The sequence below is a fragment of the Schistocerca serialis genome, chromosome 11, assembly GCF_023864345.2.
Source record: "Schistocerca serialis cubense isolate TAMUIC-IGC-003099 chromosome 11, iqSchSeri2.2, whole genome shotgun sequence".
In the NCBI taxonomy this organism is placed as follows: Eukaryota; Metazoa; Arthropoda; class Insecta; order Orthoptera; family Acrididae; genus Schistocerca; species Schistocerca serialis.
In genome coordinates, this window is record NC_064648.1 from 65,731,823 (window position 1) to 65,754,524 (window position 22,702).

General features: G+C 42.1%; 1 protein-coding gene across 2 annotated transcripts in view; it reads left to right on the forward strand.

The window, feature by feature from the left end:
• The window catches only part of LOC126427339 (RNA-binding protein 45), a 146,695-nt gene that overhangs the window by 42,014 nt on the left and 81,979 nt on the right, over nt 1-22,702 (forward strand). The window contains exons 7-8 of one of the 2 annotated variants that reach the window (XM_050089665.1): nt 5,651-5,862; nt 22,023-22,125. In XM_050089665.1, the coding sequence (XP_049945622.1) occupies nt 5,651-5,862; nt 22,023-22,125 (315 nt within the window). The remainder of the gene's footprint in view (nt 1-5,650; nt 5,863-22,022; nt 22,126-22,702) is intronic. The other variant, XM_050089666.1, reaches the window with a different exon arrangement.

Consider the following 22,702-nt stretch of genomic DNA (forward strand, 5'->3'; position numbering starts at 1 on the left):
ATGCCTCGAATACGCCTCATCGTTAATAATCCGACATGAAATTTTTTTATTTTTTTATTTTTTTTTTTTTTAATTTTCCCTGTCTGCAGTATTGTATCAAATTTACAGAGAACTTTCCAGTTTGAGCCCACTTATCAGTTTGGCATTACACTCTCTTTGGCCTGGATGCATGCAGTGATTCAGTTGGCAAGGATGTCACAAAGCTGTTGTAGTCTCTCCTGAGGCAAGCTGACTCAAAACTGTTGTAACTGGCCATGACATCTTGGGTACTGGCACTGGAACAGAGTTTATTTCTGTGCTGGTTCCACGCATGTTCTGTTGGGGACAGTTCTGGGAATATCACTCACCACGGGAGTGCCTCGACATCAAGCAGACGGTTCTTACACGCATGTTCCCTGTGTGGACGAGCATTGTTGTGTATGAAAAATTGCGCTAAAATATTTTCTCACGAGAGGGAACATACGAGGTCGAATCAGAAAATCTTAGCCCCTATTTTTTTAGCCAAATTATGGCTGTAATTGCGAAGTCAACATATCCGTTGGCAGCATCGGACCTTTCTCAGTTCGTGCCAGTCTTATCTGCCAGTAGCTCTGCCAAACAGTACTGGTGCCAGTCGTTAAAGGTGGCAGTTGTCCTTCAGGCATCCGCGGTGTTAGATCAGTGAAGTGTGATCCATTTTCTATGGAGCAAGAGGTGAATGAATGCCTGTCGAGGTTGACAGGGAGATGCAGCCCACGTATGGGGATTATTGACTCGCTTTGAGATCTGTTTGGTGGTGGTGGTGGTGGTGGTGGTGGTGTGAGTTCGACAAAGGCCGTGAACTTTTGCACAGCGGTGAGGGATCGGGGAGGCCTTATTCGTCATTGACTGACAACATTTCCCTCGTGGCTGAGCCAGTGAAAGCAGATAGACGTGTGCATGTCACAGCCATTTCCCGGGAGCTCGGCATATTGTGCGGGAGTGCTTACGACACTATTCACGGGTCCTTAGGGTAGGTTCGTGTCGGTGGGTGCTCGAGCAGTCGGATGACACGATTAAAGGCAAGAAAATGATGTTTTCACTAAATCCTCTGGAACGGTACTTCGAGGAGGGTGAACTTTCGTGGACCTCACTGTTACCGCCGACGAAATGTGGATACTGCATTTCGTGTCAGAATCAGAGCAGCGGAGCAGGTTGTGGAAATGTCTGGGTTCACCTGTGACAAAAAAAAAAATTCAGTTCAGTGCCATCTGTTGGAAAATTGATGTTAATGGCCTTGTGGGATAGCCACGGATGCTCCTGCTAGATTTCGTGCCAAGAGGTGCAGCCGGACAAATACTACCGCAGAGGCATCTCAAATTTAGTACTGCCGTGGGACAAATGTCTGAACCCGTGTGAGGACTGTGTGGAAAAATGGTGTAAGGTATGTAGGATAGGATGTGTATTTGTCATTATCTGTACATACCTTACTTTGGCTAATAAAAAACAGGGGCAAAGACTTTCCGATTTGCCCTCGTACGACACAGAATGTCTGAGAAGTACTGCTGTGCCGTCCGAGTGCCTTCAATCGCTACCAGCTGTGGCCTGGTGTTGTACCCGATGCCTCCCCATACCGTGGCACCAGGAGTAACACTGCTGTGCTTCTCCAGTGCATTGGAAGAATGGAACTTCTTCCCAGATCACCACTATACTCACTGACGATGTCATCCGGGATATTGCAAAATTGTGTTTCGTCGCTGACACTGTTTGTCAGCAGTCTGTTTTTCCTACTTGTGGCACCACATCAAGTGCAGCTGTTTGTGTTTTGGTGTTAACAGTAGCCTACGCTTGGGTCAGAAATTCCCTAGTCCAGCTGCCGGTAGTTTGTGGACTGTGGGACGGAACACGGAACATTGCAGAAAACCTATTAGTTCTCAGAGGGCACGTGCAGTTGTGAAGAGGTTAAGATGTGCTCGTACACAGTACAGTGATCCTCCGTCATTGTTGTCAGACGTGGTCAGCTGGAACCTTGACGAGTATGCTTTCCCTCAATTTCCTGTGCAGTCTGCCATTCACCCACTGTCACATCTGACGGATTAAAAGTCTGGATATTTCAGGATTTGATCAGTCAGCCAAGTGGAGACCCACGAGAGGGCCCCTACAAATTCTGTCGTGTGGTGATAACGCTGTCTCACAGATATATACAGCTTCTCCGTGGCTATCACACTGAATACTCCAAATCTCGTGCCATTTGCACCTTTTACTGACCCCACCAGGCCCAGTAATGACAATAACACACTGCTGTGGCCGTTCTGCGTCTTACAGAGAATAGCATCTCTAATCATTTATGTACCCACCGATAGTGTGTATGCAAAGTTACATTGACATCTGACTGTGTCTTCTGGGCATCTGCATCCCCTGTTAGTACCGTGCATCCTCAAAGCCTCACTGCAGCGGCGAGCCTCACGTGTCTCACCGTGTGAGTGACATAAGGTTGGCAGCACGTTGGTCTCGCTTGCACGTGTTCTGTGGACCTGCAGTGTTTGAGTGGGGTTGTTAGTGTTGTGTGTGGGTGGCGGCTGTTAGTTGTGTTATTGTCTAGATCTTGTGTAAGCTGAGTGTAGTGAGAATATTAACAGAATCTTCCGTCGCTTCTTGGTAGAACAACATTATAATAAATGAAAAGCACCAGTTTGCTATTGTCGTACAATATTACTTTTATTGTTAACCGGTTTTTGGCTTACAAGGCCATCTTCAGACATTTACTGAGTATTATCACCAAAGAAGTTAAATGTTAGCAAACAATGTTGGAAGAGAAGTAACACATCTAGACTGAAGTAGAAACATACAGTAAGTAACATCTTTGCAATGAAAAAGTAAAAACTGAACAGTACATAAATAACAATGGAGTAGACAGGAAAAGACAAGGCTGCATCAGGAGGTATGAAACATCGAGAGTGTTACACAACCAATTAAAAGAACAGACAGTTATCAATGTAAATATAGAATACATAAGGAACTTAAGCAATATCAATGAGATAAACAGAAACAATTAAATGCAGGAAAATGGAGGTGTTTGAGGGAACCTACAGTTTGAGAGTGTGGTGGTACTGCATTTTAACATTAACATTATAATCAAAGCAGTGGCTGTGAAACAATATTTTATTTTTACTTTGCTCATTTACTTAATGAAAACTGTTACACAGCCACTGCTTTGATTATAATGTTAATGTTAAAATGCAGTACCACCACACACTCAAACTGTAGGTTCCCTCAAACACCTCCATTTTCCTGCATTTATTTATTTCTGTTTATCTCATTGATATTGCTTAAGTTCCTTATGTATTCTGTATTTACATTGATAACTGTCTGTTCTTTTAATTGGTTGTGTAACACTCTCCATGTATCATACCTCCTGATGCAGCCTTGTCTAGTACGAATTTTATTTTATTTTATTAGTTTTGTTTATTAATAGAAACTGTTATGTAGGCATGCTATTCCTATTTTGTGCTAAAGGTTTTCCTGTCTACTTCATTGTTATTTATGTACTGTTCAGTTTTTACTTTTTCATTGCAAAGATATTACTTACTGTATGTTTCTGCTTCAGTCTAGATGTGTTACTTCTCTTCCAATGTTGTTTGCTAACATTTAACTTCTTTGGTGATAATACTCAGTAAATGTCTGAAGATGCCCTTGTAAGTCAAAAACTGGTTAACAATAAAAGTAATATTGTAGAACAATAGCAAACTGGTGCTTTTTTCATTTATTGTAGTGAGATTCCTTATTATTCCAGAGAGTGTTTTTTTAGTGGAAGACATTTTCCAGGCAGGGAGGAAACTTCACAGAGCAGGTGAGGCTGTAATTTAGATTCTCTGCTTCAAAGTGTCCACATCATGACATTGTACACCATTTAATTTGCAAATTCCAGACAACAGGTCCAGTTTGTGATGAACCACCAACTGGTAAGCCCACAGTTTTAACAGAATGGGAAGTTGACGACATTTCGGACATCGTGTTGTGGTGTCCGACAAAATCGGTGACGAGATTATTGCGAGAGGCTGAAGTCTCTTGTATGACAGCACATTATGCTGTAAAAAGAGAATTGTGGATGCATCTGTATAAAATTACTGCTGTGCAACAATTACGTCGTATGTGTGCGAAATGAGTTATGGATTCTGAATGGTTTCAGTGATTTATTAAGCAACATGGAGTTGGTGTATTAGATCATACCTTATTCACAAATTCAGTCATCATAAAATCCACGTGCTGTAAGAGAAACACATCTGCAGGCAGAGAAAATCTGAGTGTGGGTTGCCATAATGCGAACACAAATAATGGGGCTGACCTTTTTTAATACTACTGTCACTTCCGATGTCTCTCTGTTCTCAGATAATTTATCCATATATTGTTCTGGTGAATGGAAATGGGATCACCATTCATTTTTCCAAGAAGACAATGCTACTGCTCGTATGGTGCACCAGTCTCTATGATTCTTGGACGAAATCTTTGGACACAGACCCTTTACAAAACATCTCTGGCCCCCACATTCAGTGGATCTGTCTCCACCCAACTATTTCTTTTTGGGTGCAGCTAAAACATTTTTTAATCGGAATAAACCAAAGACAATAGATAATTGGTAAAGATGTTCACAAATAAATGTAAATGTGTCAAATTGTGCCTTCAAGAAACAGGAACATATTTCCAGCATGTACTGTGATACTCTTGAGTAAAGTGTATTTAATTGTATTTAGTATAATTAATTAATTTCATTTTAATTGTAATAATGTTGAATCGCAACCCCCAACATAACTGCAGCTGCAAGCAGTGAACCCTGGCCCCTAGCTTGTAAATTGATAAGAGTGTGCTGCCAACCTTACGTGCCCCACAAGGTGAGACGAGCAGAGCTCTATACGGTGGAGAGACTTTACGGATGCACTGTATCACCTCTGTGTTCTCATCAGAAACTTTAATAAAGCAGCAAGTTTTTTGACAGATGATTCAATTTCTTGATGACTATTACTGTCAACTTTCCAATAATTTCTACATGTGCAGTTCAAAGCATCCAAACAGTGATCCTGAAAAGTGTTTCATTTGAGAGTATGTCATTTCTTGCAGAACCTAACTGCTTGACAATGCACATTTCAATTTGTATTGGCTTACACATATTCCCCAGGTAGAACATCTTTTTGCTAAGAATGTTGTTTGTCTTCAAGCCAAGTTGTCTCAAAATATTATCGCATACATCTTCAGGGAATGAAAGCTTGCAAATTAAACATGACTATTCATATTGCAGTGCCAGCAACAGGTAATTTTCTGAACGTGTAAGTGATGAGAAAAATGTTACCTGTCCTCAGCACTAAATGTCTGAAGCATCTCCCTTCTTCGATCTGTGTAAGTCAGGAGAAAGATACCCATATCAGAACCACCAGTGATAAACTTGATCTCTTGAGTGCCATAATAGTGGATTGTCAATTTATTTGTGATGAACTTGAAATTGATAACTTTGGGTATACTGTGTGTTGCAAGTTTCAATTCTCAACTCGAATACATAAAAATACTACTCGGTATCACTGACAAACGAAGTGGCGTCGGAGCCACTTTGTACTCTTGAGTTTTGAGTGTCGGTGTATGTTAGGAGATTAGTGTTACATTTTTCCTCGGCTCGTACAAGTGACCGGACATGTCGACACAGGTCCCACGTGTCGGCGAGCAGGGACCCTTTCTCGGCAGTAGCCGCGGCCAGCTCTCCCCGACTGGGCACTGCGTCACCTGGCATCGGGAGTGTCGGTGCGGTGAGTGCAGCCGCCGCCCTTACCCCGGACTTGGCGACTCTGGCGGAGACGATCGCACAGGCCACGTCGCTCATACAGGCTGCCGGGCTTGCACCTGGCAAAATCAAACCTGGTAAGTGCAACAGACTCGCCACATGCAAATTCCAGATGTTCGGGCATCTCGGATCTTACTTTCCCTCTCTTATTGTAACACCTCTGCTTGTGTCGTATAGTCGTGTCATTTGTGACGTGTGTGTACTTTATGCCCAGGGTTTTATGTTGTATTGAGTCTTTTTTTATATTACAAAATTCTGAAAAAAATATTTATTTTGTTTAATGAATTCTTCTACCAGATTCCAGAAATGTTTTAAAATTTTCAGTTAAACTTATCCCAAAAATTTAAGTCTTAGCAGTAGATATCACTTTTCCCTGTGAATGTCAGTTACTTTACACATCAATACTTCGTTAAAAAGTATATTGTGAGAAAAAGTAAACAGCAATGAACAAATATTTCAATTTAAAAAACTTCTGTGGTTTTCATGGTACAGTTGGTAGTACACATTATGGAAAGTGCCATCATATTGCTAAAAGTGTTCTAAACGAACTTTTCAGGTTCTGAACTCTACTTACATGTCAGTACCTCTTTAAAAAGAATATTGTTGATATAAGTCAACAACATGTCATTTATTTAATTATTTATTTATTGTGGGAGGGATGGGGGGGGGGGGGGGGGAGATGGAATTTACAGAAAACGTGTTGCTATTGCTAAGGTTAAATGTATGTCAGATATTTCTTGAATCTATTTTATACCTTTCTTTCAAACAAAACCTTTGACCAGTGTGTTTTTAAGTTTTGTTTAGGAAGCTGTTCTCTAAATGTCCCAAGTTTAGTACTTAATTTGAAGAAAGCCATTTTAAAAAATCAAATATCACGCCTATGCAACTTTGTATGTGCGAAATGGCCAAGATGAGCTTTTCTACACTTCATTTACATAGTTAGCAGCAACTGTTTGTGAAATTTTTCAGTTTCTTTTTTATCAAATCTCTTAAGTTTTGCTTTATTACTCTGATTACTTTCAAGCAAATTAAGTAATTTTGTTCATGAACATAGACCTCTTGCTGGTGAATTTGGTACCCTATTTGCCATTCTTTGTTTGGTGTAAAAATTTCCATGTAGAAGAGGTCATTTTTTTGTCACTCTGAAATGCAAGCTGTAGCAGTGTGGATGAAAAGTATTACAAAGTGTTGCCATCTAGTAGCATCTCTTGGGGTATTTCATTCGAAGATCTCTTCAGGACTCTGTAGATCACAGTTCTGTATGGGTCTGTGCATTTGTCGTGTTGTAGGATTATCCTTTGCTTTCAGCCAAAATGGACTGGTCTTGGGAACCTGTAGCCACTTCAACTCAATTGACCCTCTCTGGATAGGCACTCCAGGATCTTTTCAGCAGAACTGTATATTAAATGTATAACAACAGAGTTGTGTGGCCTGTTGTAAAAGCACAAAAATACATTATGACAGATTTGTCATTAGCATTAATGCTGTTGCAGAGATACAATGGAAAAACTACATGTTGTCATATACTTAACTGACAGTAAGTTTTACAATAACGAATAACGAAGTTTATTTTATACTCTGCTTTTTTTGTACAAATTTCTGTAAAATATGAGTTTTAAACACATACTTTTAAAATAAGCAGATTTGTATTAAATTACCAAATTATTTATGTTACTAACTCTACACAAGTTTCAACTCTAAAGCTACCTTATTTGATAGAAAGAATTATCTTGTAAGTGATGTTAAAGATATTTGACTGCAGATTTGTTTACAGTTTTAATAACTGGTCTCACTTTTACAAAGCATCTTCCTAGAACTTACCAGATAGTGAATTTTCCATATTTCATTTAAAACCTTTATTATGTAAGTGAGTTGTTATCATTCAGGGTTTGAAATTATTGTTTTAATGGAATGGATATACTTATACATAAGCTTACAAATTTGACAGCTTTACAATGTGTTAGTGAAATAACAAGTAGGTGTCAGACTTCAGTTCATTGTTAGGATACTTGAAAAATCCAGTCAGATTGCAAATGAGCCACCTTACAGAAAATCTTATGTTGGCTATCACAGAATATATCTCAGGTTTGTGGGAGTCACATGAAATAGAACTAATGGTGGATATTGAGCATTTACAAAGAAAGGCAGCACAGATGGTTGCAGATTTGTTTCACCCACAGGATAATGTTGCAAAAATGATGAAAAATGTGAGTCGGCAGATGTTTCGAGATAGCTAGCAACTATCCCTAAAAAGTGTACTTAAAAAGTTTTATGAACCAGCAGTAAGTGAGGAATCTAGAAATATGCATTTGCGTGCAGGATGTAATTTTTGCATGACATGTCACTGCCAAGTAACAGAGCTCAATTAGAACTGGACCAAATTAAACAATGAAAAATCCAGCATGGAATAATGACAATACTGTGCAGGAGAAAGAATGCTACTCGCCATATAGAGGAGACGAAGTAGACCACACACACACACACACACACACACACACACACACACACACACACAGATGTACATATGTGCAAGCGCAACCAGCACACACGACCTTTATCTGTGGCCACTGAGGCTAGACTGCGAGGAATTCTGCCTGATGGGAAGAACAATCTGGGTGGCAGAATAAGTAGGTGGCTCGAGGGGGAGGGGCAGGGGTAGCATTTTAGAGGTGGGGTAAGGTGTAGTGCTGCTCACGAGAGCATACAGAGACGAGGTGGGGAGTGTGTGCGGCAGCTAGATGCAGTCGGTAGGTTAGGCAGGGAGAGGGGGAGGGGGATGGGGGGAACGGGAAGGTAGAGAAGTAAAGACTGTGGGTGTGCTTGTGGAATAGAAGGCTGTGTAGTGTTGGAGTGGGAACAGGGAAGGGGTAGGTGGGTGAAGGACAATGACTAACAAAGTTTGAGCCCAGGAGGGTTGGGCAGTGTGGTCGGCTATTGAGTGTTGCAACTGTTTGTAGACCACAGTTTGTTTGTGACCTGTTATGGGGACAGGCAGCTTGTAAGTAGTCGTGCCCACGTAGAATGCGGCACAGTGGTTGCAACTTAGCTTGCAGATCACCTGGTTTCACAGGTGGTGCTCATGACTGCACTGGAATAGGTGGTGGTGGTGGTGGTGGTGGTGGTGGTGGTGGGAGGATGTCTGGGACAGGTCTTACATCTAGGTCTACAAGGTTTGGCAATAAAAAAACTGGACTTACACTCTAACTCTTTATTAAAAAAACTGACACAACTGAAATTCTCTCCCCTTCATTGTAGTCTCCTCCCCAATCCCCGCATTGCTCCGTGTGAATTTTTCACTGTTGTGAGCAGTGCCGCAACTCTTTCTGTTATGCTGTCGAGGAGGCTCATAGCTTTTTCCTCCACTGCATCCACAGACTCGAACCCGGTTGCTTTGAGCACAGACTTCAGTTTTGTAAGAGAAAGAAGTTGCACGGGGCTAGGTCAGGTGAATACGGTGGATATTCCATCTTCACAGATGTAATGTCACAGGTTGACGTGTTGTCCTGACGAAGAATCCGTGAGTGGTTCTTCCGCAGATCTGGTCTCCTTTGTCACACACATTCACGGAGGGTCTTCGGAACAGTTACACGTTGTTGTTGTTGTTGTGGTCTTCAGTCCAGAGACTGGTTTCATGCAGCTATCCCTGCTACTCTATCCTGTGCAAGCTTCTTCATCTCCCAATACCTACTGCAACCTACATCCTTCTGAATCTGCTTAGTGTATTCATCTCTTGGTCTCCCTCTACGATTTTTACCCTCCAATGCTAAATTTGTGATCCCTTGATGCCTCAGAACATGTCCTACCAACCGATCCCTTCTTCTAATCAAGTTGTGCCACAAACTCCTCTTCTCCCCAATTCTATTCAATACCTCCTCATTAGTTACGTGATCTACCCATCTAATCTTCAGCATTCTTCTGTAACACCACATTTCGAAAGCTTCTATTCTCTTCTTGTCCAAACTATTTATTGTCCACGTTTCACTTCTATACGTGGCTACACTCCATACAAATACTTTCAGAAACGACTTCCTGACACTTCAATCTGTACTCGATGTTAACAAATTTTTCTTCTTCAGAAACGCTTTCCTTGCCATTGCCAGTCTACATTTTATATCCTCTCTACTTCGACCATCATCAGTTATTTTGCTCCCCAAATAGCAAAACTCCTTTACTACTTTGTGTCTCATTTGCTAATCTAATTCCCATAGCATCGCCCGACTTAACTCCACTACATTCCATCATCCTCATTTCGCTTTTGTCGATGTACATCTTATATCCTCCTTTCAAGACACTGTCCATTCCGTTCAACTGCTCTTCCAAGTCCTTTGCTGTCTCTGACAGAATTAAAATATCATCAGCAAACCTCAAAGTTTTTATTTCTTCTCTATGGATTTTAATACCTGCTCTGAATTTTTCTTTTGTTCCCTTTTCTGCTTGCTCAGTATACAGATTGAACAACATCGGGGAGAGGCTACAACCCTGTCTCACTCCCTTCCCAACCACTGCTTCCCTTTCATGCCCCTCGACTCTTATAACTGCCATCTGGTTTCTGTACAAATTGTAAATACCTTTTCGCTCCCTGTATTTTACCCCTGCCACCTTCAGGATTTGAAAGAGAGCATTCCAGTCAATATTGTCAAAAGCTTTCTCTAAGTCTACAAATGCTAGAAACGTAGGTTTGCCTTTTCTTAATCTTTCTTCTAAGATAAGTCGTAAGGTCAGTATTGCCTCACGTGTTCCAACATTTCTACGGAATCCAAACTGATTTTCCCCGAGGCCGGCCTCCAACAGTCCCTCCATTCGTCTATAAAGAATTCGTGTTAGTATTTTGCAGCTGTGACCTATTAAACTGATAGTTTGGTAATTTTCACATCTGTCAACACCTGCCTTCTTTGGGATTGGAATTATTATATTCTTCTTGAAGTCTGAGGGTATTTCGCCTGTCTCATACATCTTGCTCACCAGATGGTAGAGTTTTGTTAGGCCTGGTTCTCCCAAGGCCGTCAGTAGTTCTAATGCAATGTTGTCTACTCCCGGGGCCTTGTTTCGACTCAGGTCTTTAACAGTTACATAATAAGCTCGATTGTCAGTCTGACCTCCAGGCACCCAATCAATGTAGGTAGCCCCACAGATTCCTAATCGTCATTGGTTGAAATTTGGATTTTCTCATGCACGCCTTCTTCTTCTTCTTCATCTTACGGGACTGAGGGCTCTTCCAGTGCATAGACTGTTGCTCAGTCTCTGGATCATATTGGAATATCCATTTTTATCACACATAATCACTTCACCGAGGTAATCAGGGTCATTTTGAATGTTTTCAAGAGTGTCAGCACAGCAGTCCACTAGATGTTGCTTGTCCTCATTTGTGAGGATTCTCAACACCACTTAAGCACAAACCTGTGTCGTGCCCAGATCATCTTGCAAAATCTGCCTAATGGTTTCTTTGCTGATGCGAGCAAGTTATGAAATTGCTCGAATGCTCAGGTGGCGGTGTTCTCGATCAGTTGTACTGATCCTCTCCACATTCTCTTCAAAGTAGAAGAACTCTGCCCGATTTCGGATTGTCTCCGATGTCTTCCCTACGGTCTTTGAACCTAGTAACCCACTCGAAAACTTACGTACGAGGTAGACACTGATTGTCGTAAAATGTTTCAACAAATTGAAAGTTTATCTGGCAGATTTTCCAAGTAATTTGATGTCAACACATCATTCCAGTTACTGCATAGCGTAATTGTGATGGAGCTCAGACACAGGAGTAGTTTCTAAGACGACTCCCAGCCAGACTAACCACCACAGTGGCATGAAATGTTGTACCCATGTCGGGGTGAGTCCCAAGGCTATTCCTCCGCTCTTCTCTTTATCGACGAAACTGGGAATACGTACAACCACCAGTCCAGTTTCTGTACTCAGGGTGTATACGCTGCGGGACAACTGGGAAATATGGGAAAAACCTGGGAATTATTTTATCCAGGTGAAAACGTGGGAATTTTTTAGAATTCTGGGAATTTTTCATTGCTTTAGTCTTCAGTTAAATTTTTGTAATTTTGACTGGTAAGAACTGATAGTCTAACAAAGACTTTTAGTGTATTCCACTACTGCAGAATTATACTGCAGCAATAAAACATAAACAACAGAGTAAAACCAAAATAAAACTTAAGTTGCAAAGGGAAATGCTCCATTTACAACAAAAAAACACAGTGCACACACAAGCACCTGCCAGAAGCAAAATGTGTCAAAGGCTTTAGGATGAAGACTACGGAATACTTAATAACAACGAACTGCTTCTGATGAGCATGACGTCACAACTGTTTACGTGAAGTTTGTTTCGCACAGTTGCCAGCGTGCTCAACCGCACGTGCAGTCGAGTTGCGTAGGAGGAATACCTTCTCCCGCTTCTGGCTACTTGCAGTAGCAAGAAGCAGTTGTGCTACCCAGAAAAATTTTTCTGGTACGCCCAAGCTGCCACATTCGTGCATGCGCAGAGCAGTATGGGTTGTAGTGTGGTGGGGAATAGTGACCCTTGTTTACATTTAGTGACTTTGTTGTTTCCTCTTTGTTTACAATTCACATATCCAATGAAAACAAAACGGATTACTATGGCCGGGAGCTATCAACTGAATTGAAATACGTTCACATTATTACGGAAGGCTAAAATTTGTTATTAGTTTCAGTTGTCTGATTTTTATTTTATTTCCACATTTTTGGCATTCAAGCATTAATTGCCTTGCACAACAATGAAGTTTTTTTTTGTCAGTTTGCTAAATAAACGTTGATTTTATTAATCTTTTCTGCAGATGCAGTCAGTTTATAAGAAACAAAGTGTTTCATTCCACACTATTGGCTAGTTTCAACTGTTCACTAAATTTAAGAGCACATTTTCATTTTCTGCCACGTATGACATTATACCATAATAAAGAACCAAACATGAGACAATACAGTACTGTTACTCCAAAAAAATTTGCATCCCGAAAAGCACACTGAAAAGCTTAATTTCAAGTTGTGGCCTACTTTGTTGTGAATCTGGACATACGAATGTGTCCTTTAAATCAGATTATGCATTTCAATATGGTTTACAAAATTCCTGTGCTCTTGGAGTATCCTCTAATGTCATATTTCTTTTGTGACGTCATGAAGCTCTCATAATACTATGTGTGTATGAACATATGGGGTTCTTAGATCGTAGCTGCCGATGCGCAGTAACGCCCGTTCTCTGGCAGCTACTGAAACAAACCCATGTCTAAGAGGTCCCGGGAAAATATTATGAATGGTTCTTTGAAAAGCATTATTTTCAAAGGGAATTTCCTTTCATGCCAGATGAATTATGATACAATTGAAAATGTGCAATGAATTTCTTAAATCACAGTGTGTTTGACACTCATTTAAAACTTGAGACTTTGAGTGCCAGCCACTTAGAATAATTTCAAGCCCAGAAGACTAGACATTAATCTCACTGTTTAAAATTTTACTGGCACATTTGCGTGATGTATCTTAAAGTGTAACAGATGCTGAAACGACCAATACTATATGTGAAAGATTAGTTTTTCTTGTAGCTACACTGTGTACATTAATTTAAACCATTTACTTTTCCAATTTGTGTGTTCACGCTACTTAAGTGATGTTGCTATTGGCTGACTACACCACATGTCCTATACTCTGAATATCTGATGTTATTGGCTGGTCAGCTCACGTGACGTAAGCCACGAGTGGCTTACAATCTCTATTTTAATGCTTCAGAAACTAAAGTGCTGTGTTTGGTGGAATTCGAATTTATACTTTCATAATACGAAAATATGCAGCATATTGTAACATGCAGTGTACGTGTTGCTGCGCATCAAAGATCTTCCCAAAACTTGTCGTGGCGGAGGAATAGAATCCTCTACAACGAGAACTGCTTACCGACCTTTTGGTAAGCATGGGAGTAAGTTGTCACATATGCATTCCCATCGTGGTGGTCACACACCCTATTAAGAACTGTGCCCCCTTTTTTCATGTCCAGGGGACTGTCGTTAATTACGTTGACTTCAGTGTAATTATTGCGTTCAAATAAAAGTGTCATTTCTGTTCATCTCATTCTGTATTTTTTACAGTTTCCTTCTGTATTAGACAGCAGCAGTACATTCTTCGATTGGCCAAAGTTTTGTTGATACGTGTTACTTGGCCGTGTCAAATTATGTGAAATTTACTTCCGTCCTTACGTTATACATATCGCGTACCACGTATCGTTCCCATTGTGGGTAGAGACAACATCAGAGTAATTACGGCAAGCACATAGCAGAGCAAGTTGGCACTGTCATTCTTGGTGTGCTACCTACGTGGATGGAACAGGAAGAAGCCTTAATAAGTGTTACAGTGGGAAGTACCCTCTGCAAGGTACTTGTGTGGTTTGGAGGGTATGGATGTAGCTGTAGAATAGGTTGCTAAAAAATGTTGAGGTACTGTATAGCCTTTCTAGATCCGTGCCTAATATCTGGAAGTGAGAAACAATTTTGTTTATTGCAGAGTTTCTAGAAGCTGATGCGTTCGGTACACTTCTCCATTCTCAGTTCACTGCCTGCTGTCAGCTGATATCTCGCAACTTGCACAAGGTGCCACGGAACTGGTGACTGTTTCAGAATACATTGACAGTTCCAATGTGTGTGCCAAATGCTACAAATCGATAGGATATTAACAGTAGATACACTTATTTTCAGAAAAAAGACCAGAACATTTTGAACAACTATAGACAGGATGTTAATGTTCACAGGACAAGCACTTTAATATGTTCTGCAGAATTGATTAGCATTTCAGTCACCTTCGTTCAGCACGTGTCCCATTGCCTAGTAGGCACGGGGTCTGCCAAGGGCCCTGATAACTTGTCCTACATCGACGCATTTAAGACGCGAGTGACAGCCTCTGGTGTAATCCGTCCGTGCTGCATTCACCTCGTTTCAAATTTCATCTGTGGTGATTAGCATTGGATCACAGTGCTGCACTCATCGTTTGACCGTATACCACACATTTTCGATTTACGGCAAGTCTTGAGATTTGCCAGTGCAGGAGGCTCACATCTTGTGACACCGAGAACGTACTTGCTCGTCCAGCAGTGTGTGGTAGTGCATTGTCTTGCTGAAAAATGGTGTCTGTGGTATAGTGCAGAAAGGATACCGCTACAGGCCACAGGATGCCATTGTATGAGACACACTGATCATAGTGTGTGGGACACACACCAACTGTGATTTGTGGATGTACCCAATAGCACCCCACACCGTAAGGAGTCGAGATGTCACTGTACGTTTTGTGCGAACTTCGGTCACTTTGGTGCCACTCCCCATGCCTACGACAAACCAAAATGCGACCGTCATTTTCACACACACTCGACCCACCTTTTTCCAAAAGTGACCGTCCGATGCCATTCCCATCCCCAGTGACGTCGTTCTATACAATGTTGTCATCTGGCACCTTTGCCGCAATAAACGGCTACGGACTGTTGCGCCGGAGCTGAGGAGGATGCAGATCTGCCCTGCAGTGCCATTGGGATGAGGTGTCGGATCTTCTCACGAGGTGGTCTGCATGGTGTGACTTGACCCACCTTGTCGTGCACTACGGCTTTCTGTGAATCATTCTGCACACGCCTGTTGCACTGCCGAAATACTTCATCCCGTACGAGTGGTAGTTTCCCGAATAGATGCATCACATTTCCTCGTGCCAATAATGGCCCTATTTCAAACTCACTGTACCATCAAAAGAGATCGAGCATATGTCTACGAGGCTTCCCACAGGTCTGCTCAGGTCGCACCGATCAGTCACCTTTGGCTTACAGTGACGAGAGCCTCGGGCACAGTTTACCGGTATGTGGTGTCGCATCGTGATATCGATATAGACATCGAACACCTCGGTCGACGTGCTAATCGTTTGTGCCCAATGTACTAACGTACGTGTACTGTGAATACGAATGTCCTATCTCTAGTCGTTTGACGTGTTCCATTCTTTCTCAACGGGAGTGTATTTAGGTGACAGGTTGTGGTGTAAATGCTCTGCTGTAGTGTGTATTCTGTATCTTATTGTTGAGCTCGTCGATCGGGATACGCGGATGTCTCTTTTTTATTGGGTCTCTGACAGGCTCTCCACTGTTTATAATACACTGTCTGATTGACAGTATCTGGACACCTATCAGCATTAATGTGGGCTGGGGACACTTTCGATGAGGGTTGCAAATGTCTGTGGAGGAATGGCAGCCCATTCCTCCTCGAGAGCCGAAACCGGAGAAGGGTGTGAAGTCGGATGCTGAGGTCTGTAGCGAAGTCGGCATTCTAACTGGTCCATTGTGCTTAGATGGAACTCTGGGCAGGCCATCCCAATTTGGAGATGTAATGGTCCACAAGCCATTGCCTCACAGATCGTGCTTTACGACAGGGTGAATTTTCATACTGATACAGTCGATTGTTGTCTCGGAACTGTTCTTCTGCTGTACTCAGTACGTAATACTATTAAATCTGTTATATTCCCACTTTAGTGTTTTTGTAAGCACAATAGGGGGACTGTAGCTTGACTGAAAACTGCCCCATACCGTAACACCACCTCCTCCTTACTAAACTGTTCCCACTAAACTTGCTGGCAGGTAACATTCTGCAGGAATTTGCCAAACCGGATCCATGCATCAGATTGCTAAAGGATAGTGTGATTTGTCACCCTGTGTCACTCATTTCTAGTCACCCACTGTCCAGTGGCATCGGTCTTTACACCACTTCGAGCTCCGTTTAGCACCGACTTCAGAAATGTGTGGCTTACCAGGAGCTGCTTGAGCACTGTACACCATTCTGTTTAACACTCTACACAGAGTCACTGTGGTAGCTGGACTACTGACTCCTCCTACTTGTTGCCGATGTCGTGTGTGGTGTTCCCTTCTCCCCACCTCGCCTCGCGCGACCACCTCGTGCAGTGCTGCGACCGTTCCTTCGCGTTTCCACTTTGTAGTCTTGTTGTCGACAGTTAACCTGGTCCACTTCGGAAGGGTCGAAATGTGTCTGGCAGAACTGTTACCCCGATGACATCGAATGAGTAGTCCACATTCTAAGTCGATAAGCTCTCCTGCCGACCCATTTTGCTGTTACTGCTCCTCTACTCACAGTACAGTAATGCCCGCCTCCTCGTGGGTCTACCTCTCGTGACATTTAATGGTCAGTTCCACTTAAATTCTCTCCCGTGCTAACCACAGTTGCACCTGGTGTCCGGGTTCCTTTAATCGGGTAGAATGTGTTTAGCATATTCGGCTCCTCTGAAGTGGTTTCTCATCCTTTTTGAACATAATTTATTTATTTTTAAAAGTGCAGTATCATCTGGAAGGCAAAACTTTGGAGAAATTATTGCTGGAATGTATCTTGTTAAATAAATGGGGAAGCAACACTGTTTGATGGGCCAGTCCATTTTTTTATCGTATTCAATTTACTCGAACATTTTCTTTCAGTGACTAAAGGAGGACTGTCTCGAGGCAGTCGTCAGTAGTTTAGTAAGCTTAGCACACTGTACAGTTCATTTTAGCTCAAGCAGTAGTCCGTCTAGACGTAACGTATTGTAGGCTACAGTTAAATCGACAGTAGCGACCAAAGTTTTATGGTCTGTATGGAAATTCCTTTAGATTAGTCAGGTTAGAGCTGAAACCTGCTAACTACTACTGACATTGGAACACTTCCTGCCTTATTGGGGGATATTATGCTGTAAATGTAATTATTGTGCTGTAGATTAACCCTTCTATTAGTTCACAGTATACAGAGTAAAGAAAAATTTCCGCACTCAGACTTAGCAGTGAGATTCTTCATACACGAGCAATTCAAAAATCTCTCACAAAATTTCTTTCTGTTCATATTTCGGAATGTTAAAAACTCGCAATCTGGCAATGCTGTAATCGCGTACACGGTAACTGTCTCTGTCACCAAATAGAGGAGCACTGTGCAGCTGGTGCAATAGTAGCATTTTGGGTTAGCATGCAGGAAGTCGAGGGTTGGATTGTGGTCAAAACATTTGCAGTGGCGTACTACGAACACAGAAATGGAAATGTAATAAATTTCATTGGTCAGCTTTTAAAGAAACCATTAGCACATTGTGGCTGCAAATTGTTTCACACCAGTGCATCTGGTATCATTGACTTATACTGACTACTATTCTTACCACGTTCAGGTCTGTTACATTTCGTCAGGGCCTTATGTCACCAGTAGAGCTAACAAAGTGCTTTGCCAATAATTTTCACGAGACAGTAGGAGTAGGGTACACATAAAACAGGTTCGTAATCTAGTAGATGCAGTGGCGCGAAATAATTCGCGTCCGTGATGTGCAAAAGGCTTCTTTAAAAACTGGCCAAGAAAAACAATTGTACTTCATTTTCTGTGTTAGTTGTACATAACTGCAAATGTCTAGAAGTCTCACTGTAATATCCGTATGACAATTAAGATGCCAGGTACTATACCGTGCATATTACTTTGCGCAAGTAAAAACAAATAATTCTCAACCCAGAATCGAATTCTCGACCTTCTGCATACTAACCCAATCCACTACACCAACTGCACAGCACTGCTCTATTTGGTGACAGAGATAATTACCATATATGTGATTACAGTATTGCCAGTTTACTGCCCAAAATGTGCATAGGAGAAAATTTTGTGAGAGAAGTCTGAGTGCACGAATTTTTCACAACCCTGTATACTGAGAAGTGTAATGGGACAACTTGATTGGCCATTCCTAAATTACCATGATTTTAGAATTATTATTTCATTTATTTGAAATTCTTTTGGGCCTCCTCCAGTGTGGGAATAGAATTGTTTGAGCCATTGTCCACCGTACGGACCCAGATTTTTATTAAGCTTAATGTGAGTTCTGTCATTTCCTGCAGCATTTCTCAGTTTGAGCTTTTTTATTACTGTTTTTTTCTTGTCAGTACTCTTTTGCAGTGCATTTTGCTCATACCTGCCCAGTAAATGTATTTTCACTTCAGTATACGTACTTTTATCACCGTCCACTCTAGCGCTTGCCAGTTCTTATACTGCCCAAGTTTTGCTGGTGGACTAAAACAGTTAGTGCTGTGGAAAAGAATAGTGCACCGAAATAGTAGTACACTATCAGACAATGTGGCACAACAGGACAAATATGTTCTAATGACATTCAAACTGTAAAGTGGGAGGGGTTAGAGTATTGTGAATTATTTAATACACTGACATATAAAAGCAAGAACGAGAATAAACTTCGTCTTGTCGGTTAACGGATTACGTCTCATTTGTCATAAAATCGATAATTGTTATCAGTTTGTACAAACATTGCGCTGGTACTACAATTTCCTCAATTATCTGTACAACGGGCCACAATTCAATAAGTTTCAGTTGTTTGTTCTGTGAGTGGTGCCATTGCATCGAAGTTTTCAGAGTGATCTTGCTTACAAAAAATTCCGACCCAGTAAACTGAATCACCCGTAGCTGCACAGGTAGCATCCTCGTCTCGTTATCGTGGTGCCTCTAGTTCAGTTTTCAGTACAGGCAAACTCTTATTTGAGTTCAATATTTAATATAAAATTGAAATGTTAACTAACGAACATTGATGTGAAATCTCCAATGGAAAATCTAGGATTTGAAAAACAAATGCTAGATATTACGAGGCACATCCAGAAAGTAAGTTTCCTGAAGTTTTTTCTTTAAAGTAGACTTACTTAGCAGGGAAAATTGCACATGCACAACAGATCTGCAACGTGAGGATCGAATGCCAGCTGGACAGACTCTGCCCGGTGCCAGTACTGCCACAGAATTCTCCCAAAACCGCATCTCTTACTCGTTCCCCTGCCACTTGCGAGGTTTGGTCAGTGATAAGATTCCTTAATGCACACAACTTAACGCCTATCGAAATTAGTCGTCAGATCTGTCGGGTCTGTGGGCAGAACTTCGTGAGCAAACAGATGGTGCACCGCTGGTGTAGGTCTTTTTGGAAAGGTCGTCAAAGTGTCAGTGATGATGAGTGCAGAGTGTGACAGTCCCTAATCGACTCTCACCCAGTCGAGCAGGTGTGACAGCGCATCCTGGAGAATAGTCGCCGTGCAATTACAGAGTTTGACAGCCATTTTCTGCAGGTGTCGCAATCCTCATTGCACAGAATTGTCTCCGAGCACCTGCTGTTGAAGAAATTGTGCCAGGTGGGTGCCGAAAAACCTGACACACGGGCACAAAATAAAATGCTTAGGAGCAGCACTGACATTACTGCAGTGGTATCGTGATGACAGTGACGAGTTCCCTGACGGGATCCTCACGGGTGATGAGACGTGGATTTCTCACTCGACCCCAGAAACTGAGCAGCAGTCGATGCCTTGGTGTCACAGTGGATCTCCGGTTGAGACAAAAGTCGGACACAGTTTCGGTACAGAAAGTGAAGTGTACGGTGTTTTGGGACAGGGAGGGCACTCTGCTTATTGATTTCCTGCCCAGAGGTGAAACAGTGAACGCTGACCGTTACAGTGAAACAACACGAAAACCGAAATGTGCCATTTGGAACGAGATGCGTGGAATTCTTACTGCAGGTGTTGTGCTGCTCCATGACAGTGCTCATCGGCATAGAGCTGAGCACACAGCAGCTGTTTTGCAGAAGTTCGGCTGGGAGCTGTTACCATCTGGCATACAGTCCTGATCTTGCCTCCAGCAATTTTCATTATTCTTGTACCTCAAGAAATTTCCGTCCTGTAGCCGGCGTTTCAACAGCAATGAAGAGCTGAAGATGACTGTCGCACGTCGGTTCCATTCACTGGCGGCAGACTTCCTTGACAGGAATACAAAAGTTGATGTTACAGTATGACAAGTGCCTCAATTCTTTTGGCGACTGTCAAAAAACAGCCCAAACATTGCTGTTGCTAATAAAGTTTTTCATGTAGCTATGTTGTCTCTGTTAAAAAAACACACAGGGAGACTTACAGGTTGTCCGGAAAGTCTTTCCCTGATTACATAAATTGATAACTCAGGCTAAGAAGTAAGATACAAATTTGAAACTGGTGTCTAATTGTTTACAAACTATCAAAGTTTTTTTCACACATCAGTAAACTTCCATGTGAGGCCCTGTGCGCAGATTTCTTCGGACTTTGCAGAAAAGACTGCCTTACAGCTTCCACCCGGTCTGCTGAGGTTCTCGGTTGACCAGACCTCAGAAGGTCAGCAACCGATCCTGTGTTCTTGAACCTCTCGTACCAGGCTTTAATGCTCTTGACATCGGGTGGATTCCTTCCAAATGTTGTCTGGAGGTGTCTCTGCACTGTGGTTGGTGATCGTGTCTCATGGTACCACAGGACACATGTGCCTTCTCCTGATTGGTTAACATGGCTTGTTGGGCACTGCACCTCATCCACTACTTACATACTGCGAACCTAAAACAGAAAAAAACTCTGATAGTTGTAAACAATTCGACACAAGTTTCGTATTTGTATCAATTTATGTAATTAGGGAAAGACTTTTCGGACACCCTGTACTTTCTGGATGTGCCTCATATTGAGCTATCAGATCGAGAGGCAATATAAATTGGAATTTGTAGGCCGTGTAAACTGGAATGTATTTAAATTATGGTTCATGTGGCCTGAATTGATTCTTCATCACTACATTGTGAAGCTACAAAGCTATCATTTGATAGCGACCAAAGACAATTTGATAATCGGAGAAATTGTTGCTTTAATGGAGTTGGCAGAAAACTATTTCTGACGGTATAAACAAGGAAACTTGCACTGATCCACGGTGGCTTTACTACTGTTAATTTAGTAGTTCTGCTGCTACCAATTTAAAATAGTAACCTCATTGCCAAGGCACCGAACCCGATAACGTTATAAGAATAGCCACTGGTGGATATCTCGGTACCGGTTCCTAAGTCTGAAAAAGGTTGCTTTGCCAGGTTTCCCAGCCGGTAACAAAGTTTTTAATCTGGTACTTAGGCCTATTGTGTGTCGCACTGTGTGCGTGCGTGCATCTCATCTGAATAATGTAATGACCACTGTGCTTAGTAATGTGTGCTTAATAGTGTGCAGAATGTGAGAAATTGTGCCACTTTGACGTCCACACGGGTGCTCCGTGGATTAACACTGTGCCATCGGAGTGTTGTTTGTGGACTAGAGAATTACTGTCGAGGAGCGCACGGTGCACGGACCAGGTAGTGCACCGGTAAGACACTCTGGCAGGACAGTTCAGTTAATATTGTTTTGTCTGTCACGTGCTGGTGCGGAGGTACCTGCTGACAGTTAACTTTCTTCTGAAAGCAGATCCCGGAGTGACAGAAGAGACATACGACCCCAGCTACTGCTCGGTGAAGCTGCCGCCGCCACAGCCGCTGGCTCCCGTCGACTCCGACTGTGCCGAGAGGTACGTACCGGGTACGGTGTCGCCGCCATTTCACTTTCCTTGTCGTTGCCACCTCGTTAGCTGTTTAATAAATTCCCTTCGCTGTTAACTTAGTAGACCTGACTGTGTAATTTGTAGCAAGTAGGACTAACTTCAGCCACTTGCGCCACATATATTCCCACAAGTGTAAGCTCTGGCAATTTGTCTTTGTTATAAAATATATTTTATTCATTTGCTTTGCTACTTTGTGAGTTAACTTCCCATTTTTTAAAAATTTCATCTGTGCAGCTGTCCTTTTTCAATGCACCACGTGATCAAAAAGTCAGTATAAATTTGAAAAATTAATAAACCATGGAATAATGTAGATAGAGAGGTAAAAATTGACACACATTCTTGGAATGACATCGGGTTTTATTAGAACAAAAAAAAAAAGTATTGCTAGATGCGTGAAAGATCTCTTGCGCGCGTCGTTTGGTGACGATCGTGTGCTCAACCGCCACTTTTGTCATGCTTGGCCTCCCAGGCCCCCAGACCTCAGTCCGTGCGATTATTGGCTTTGGGGTTACCTGAAGTCGCAAATATTTCGTGATCAACCGAC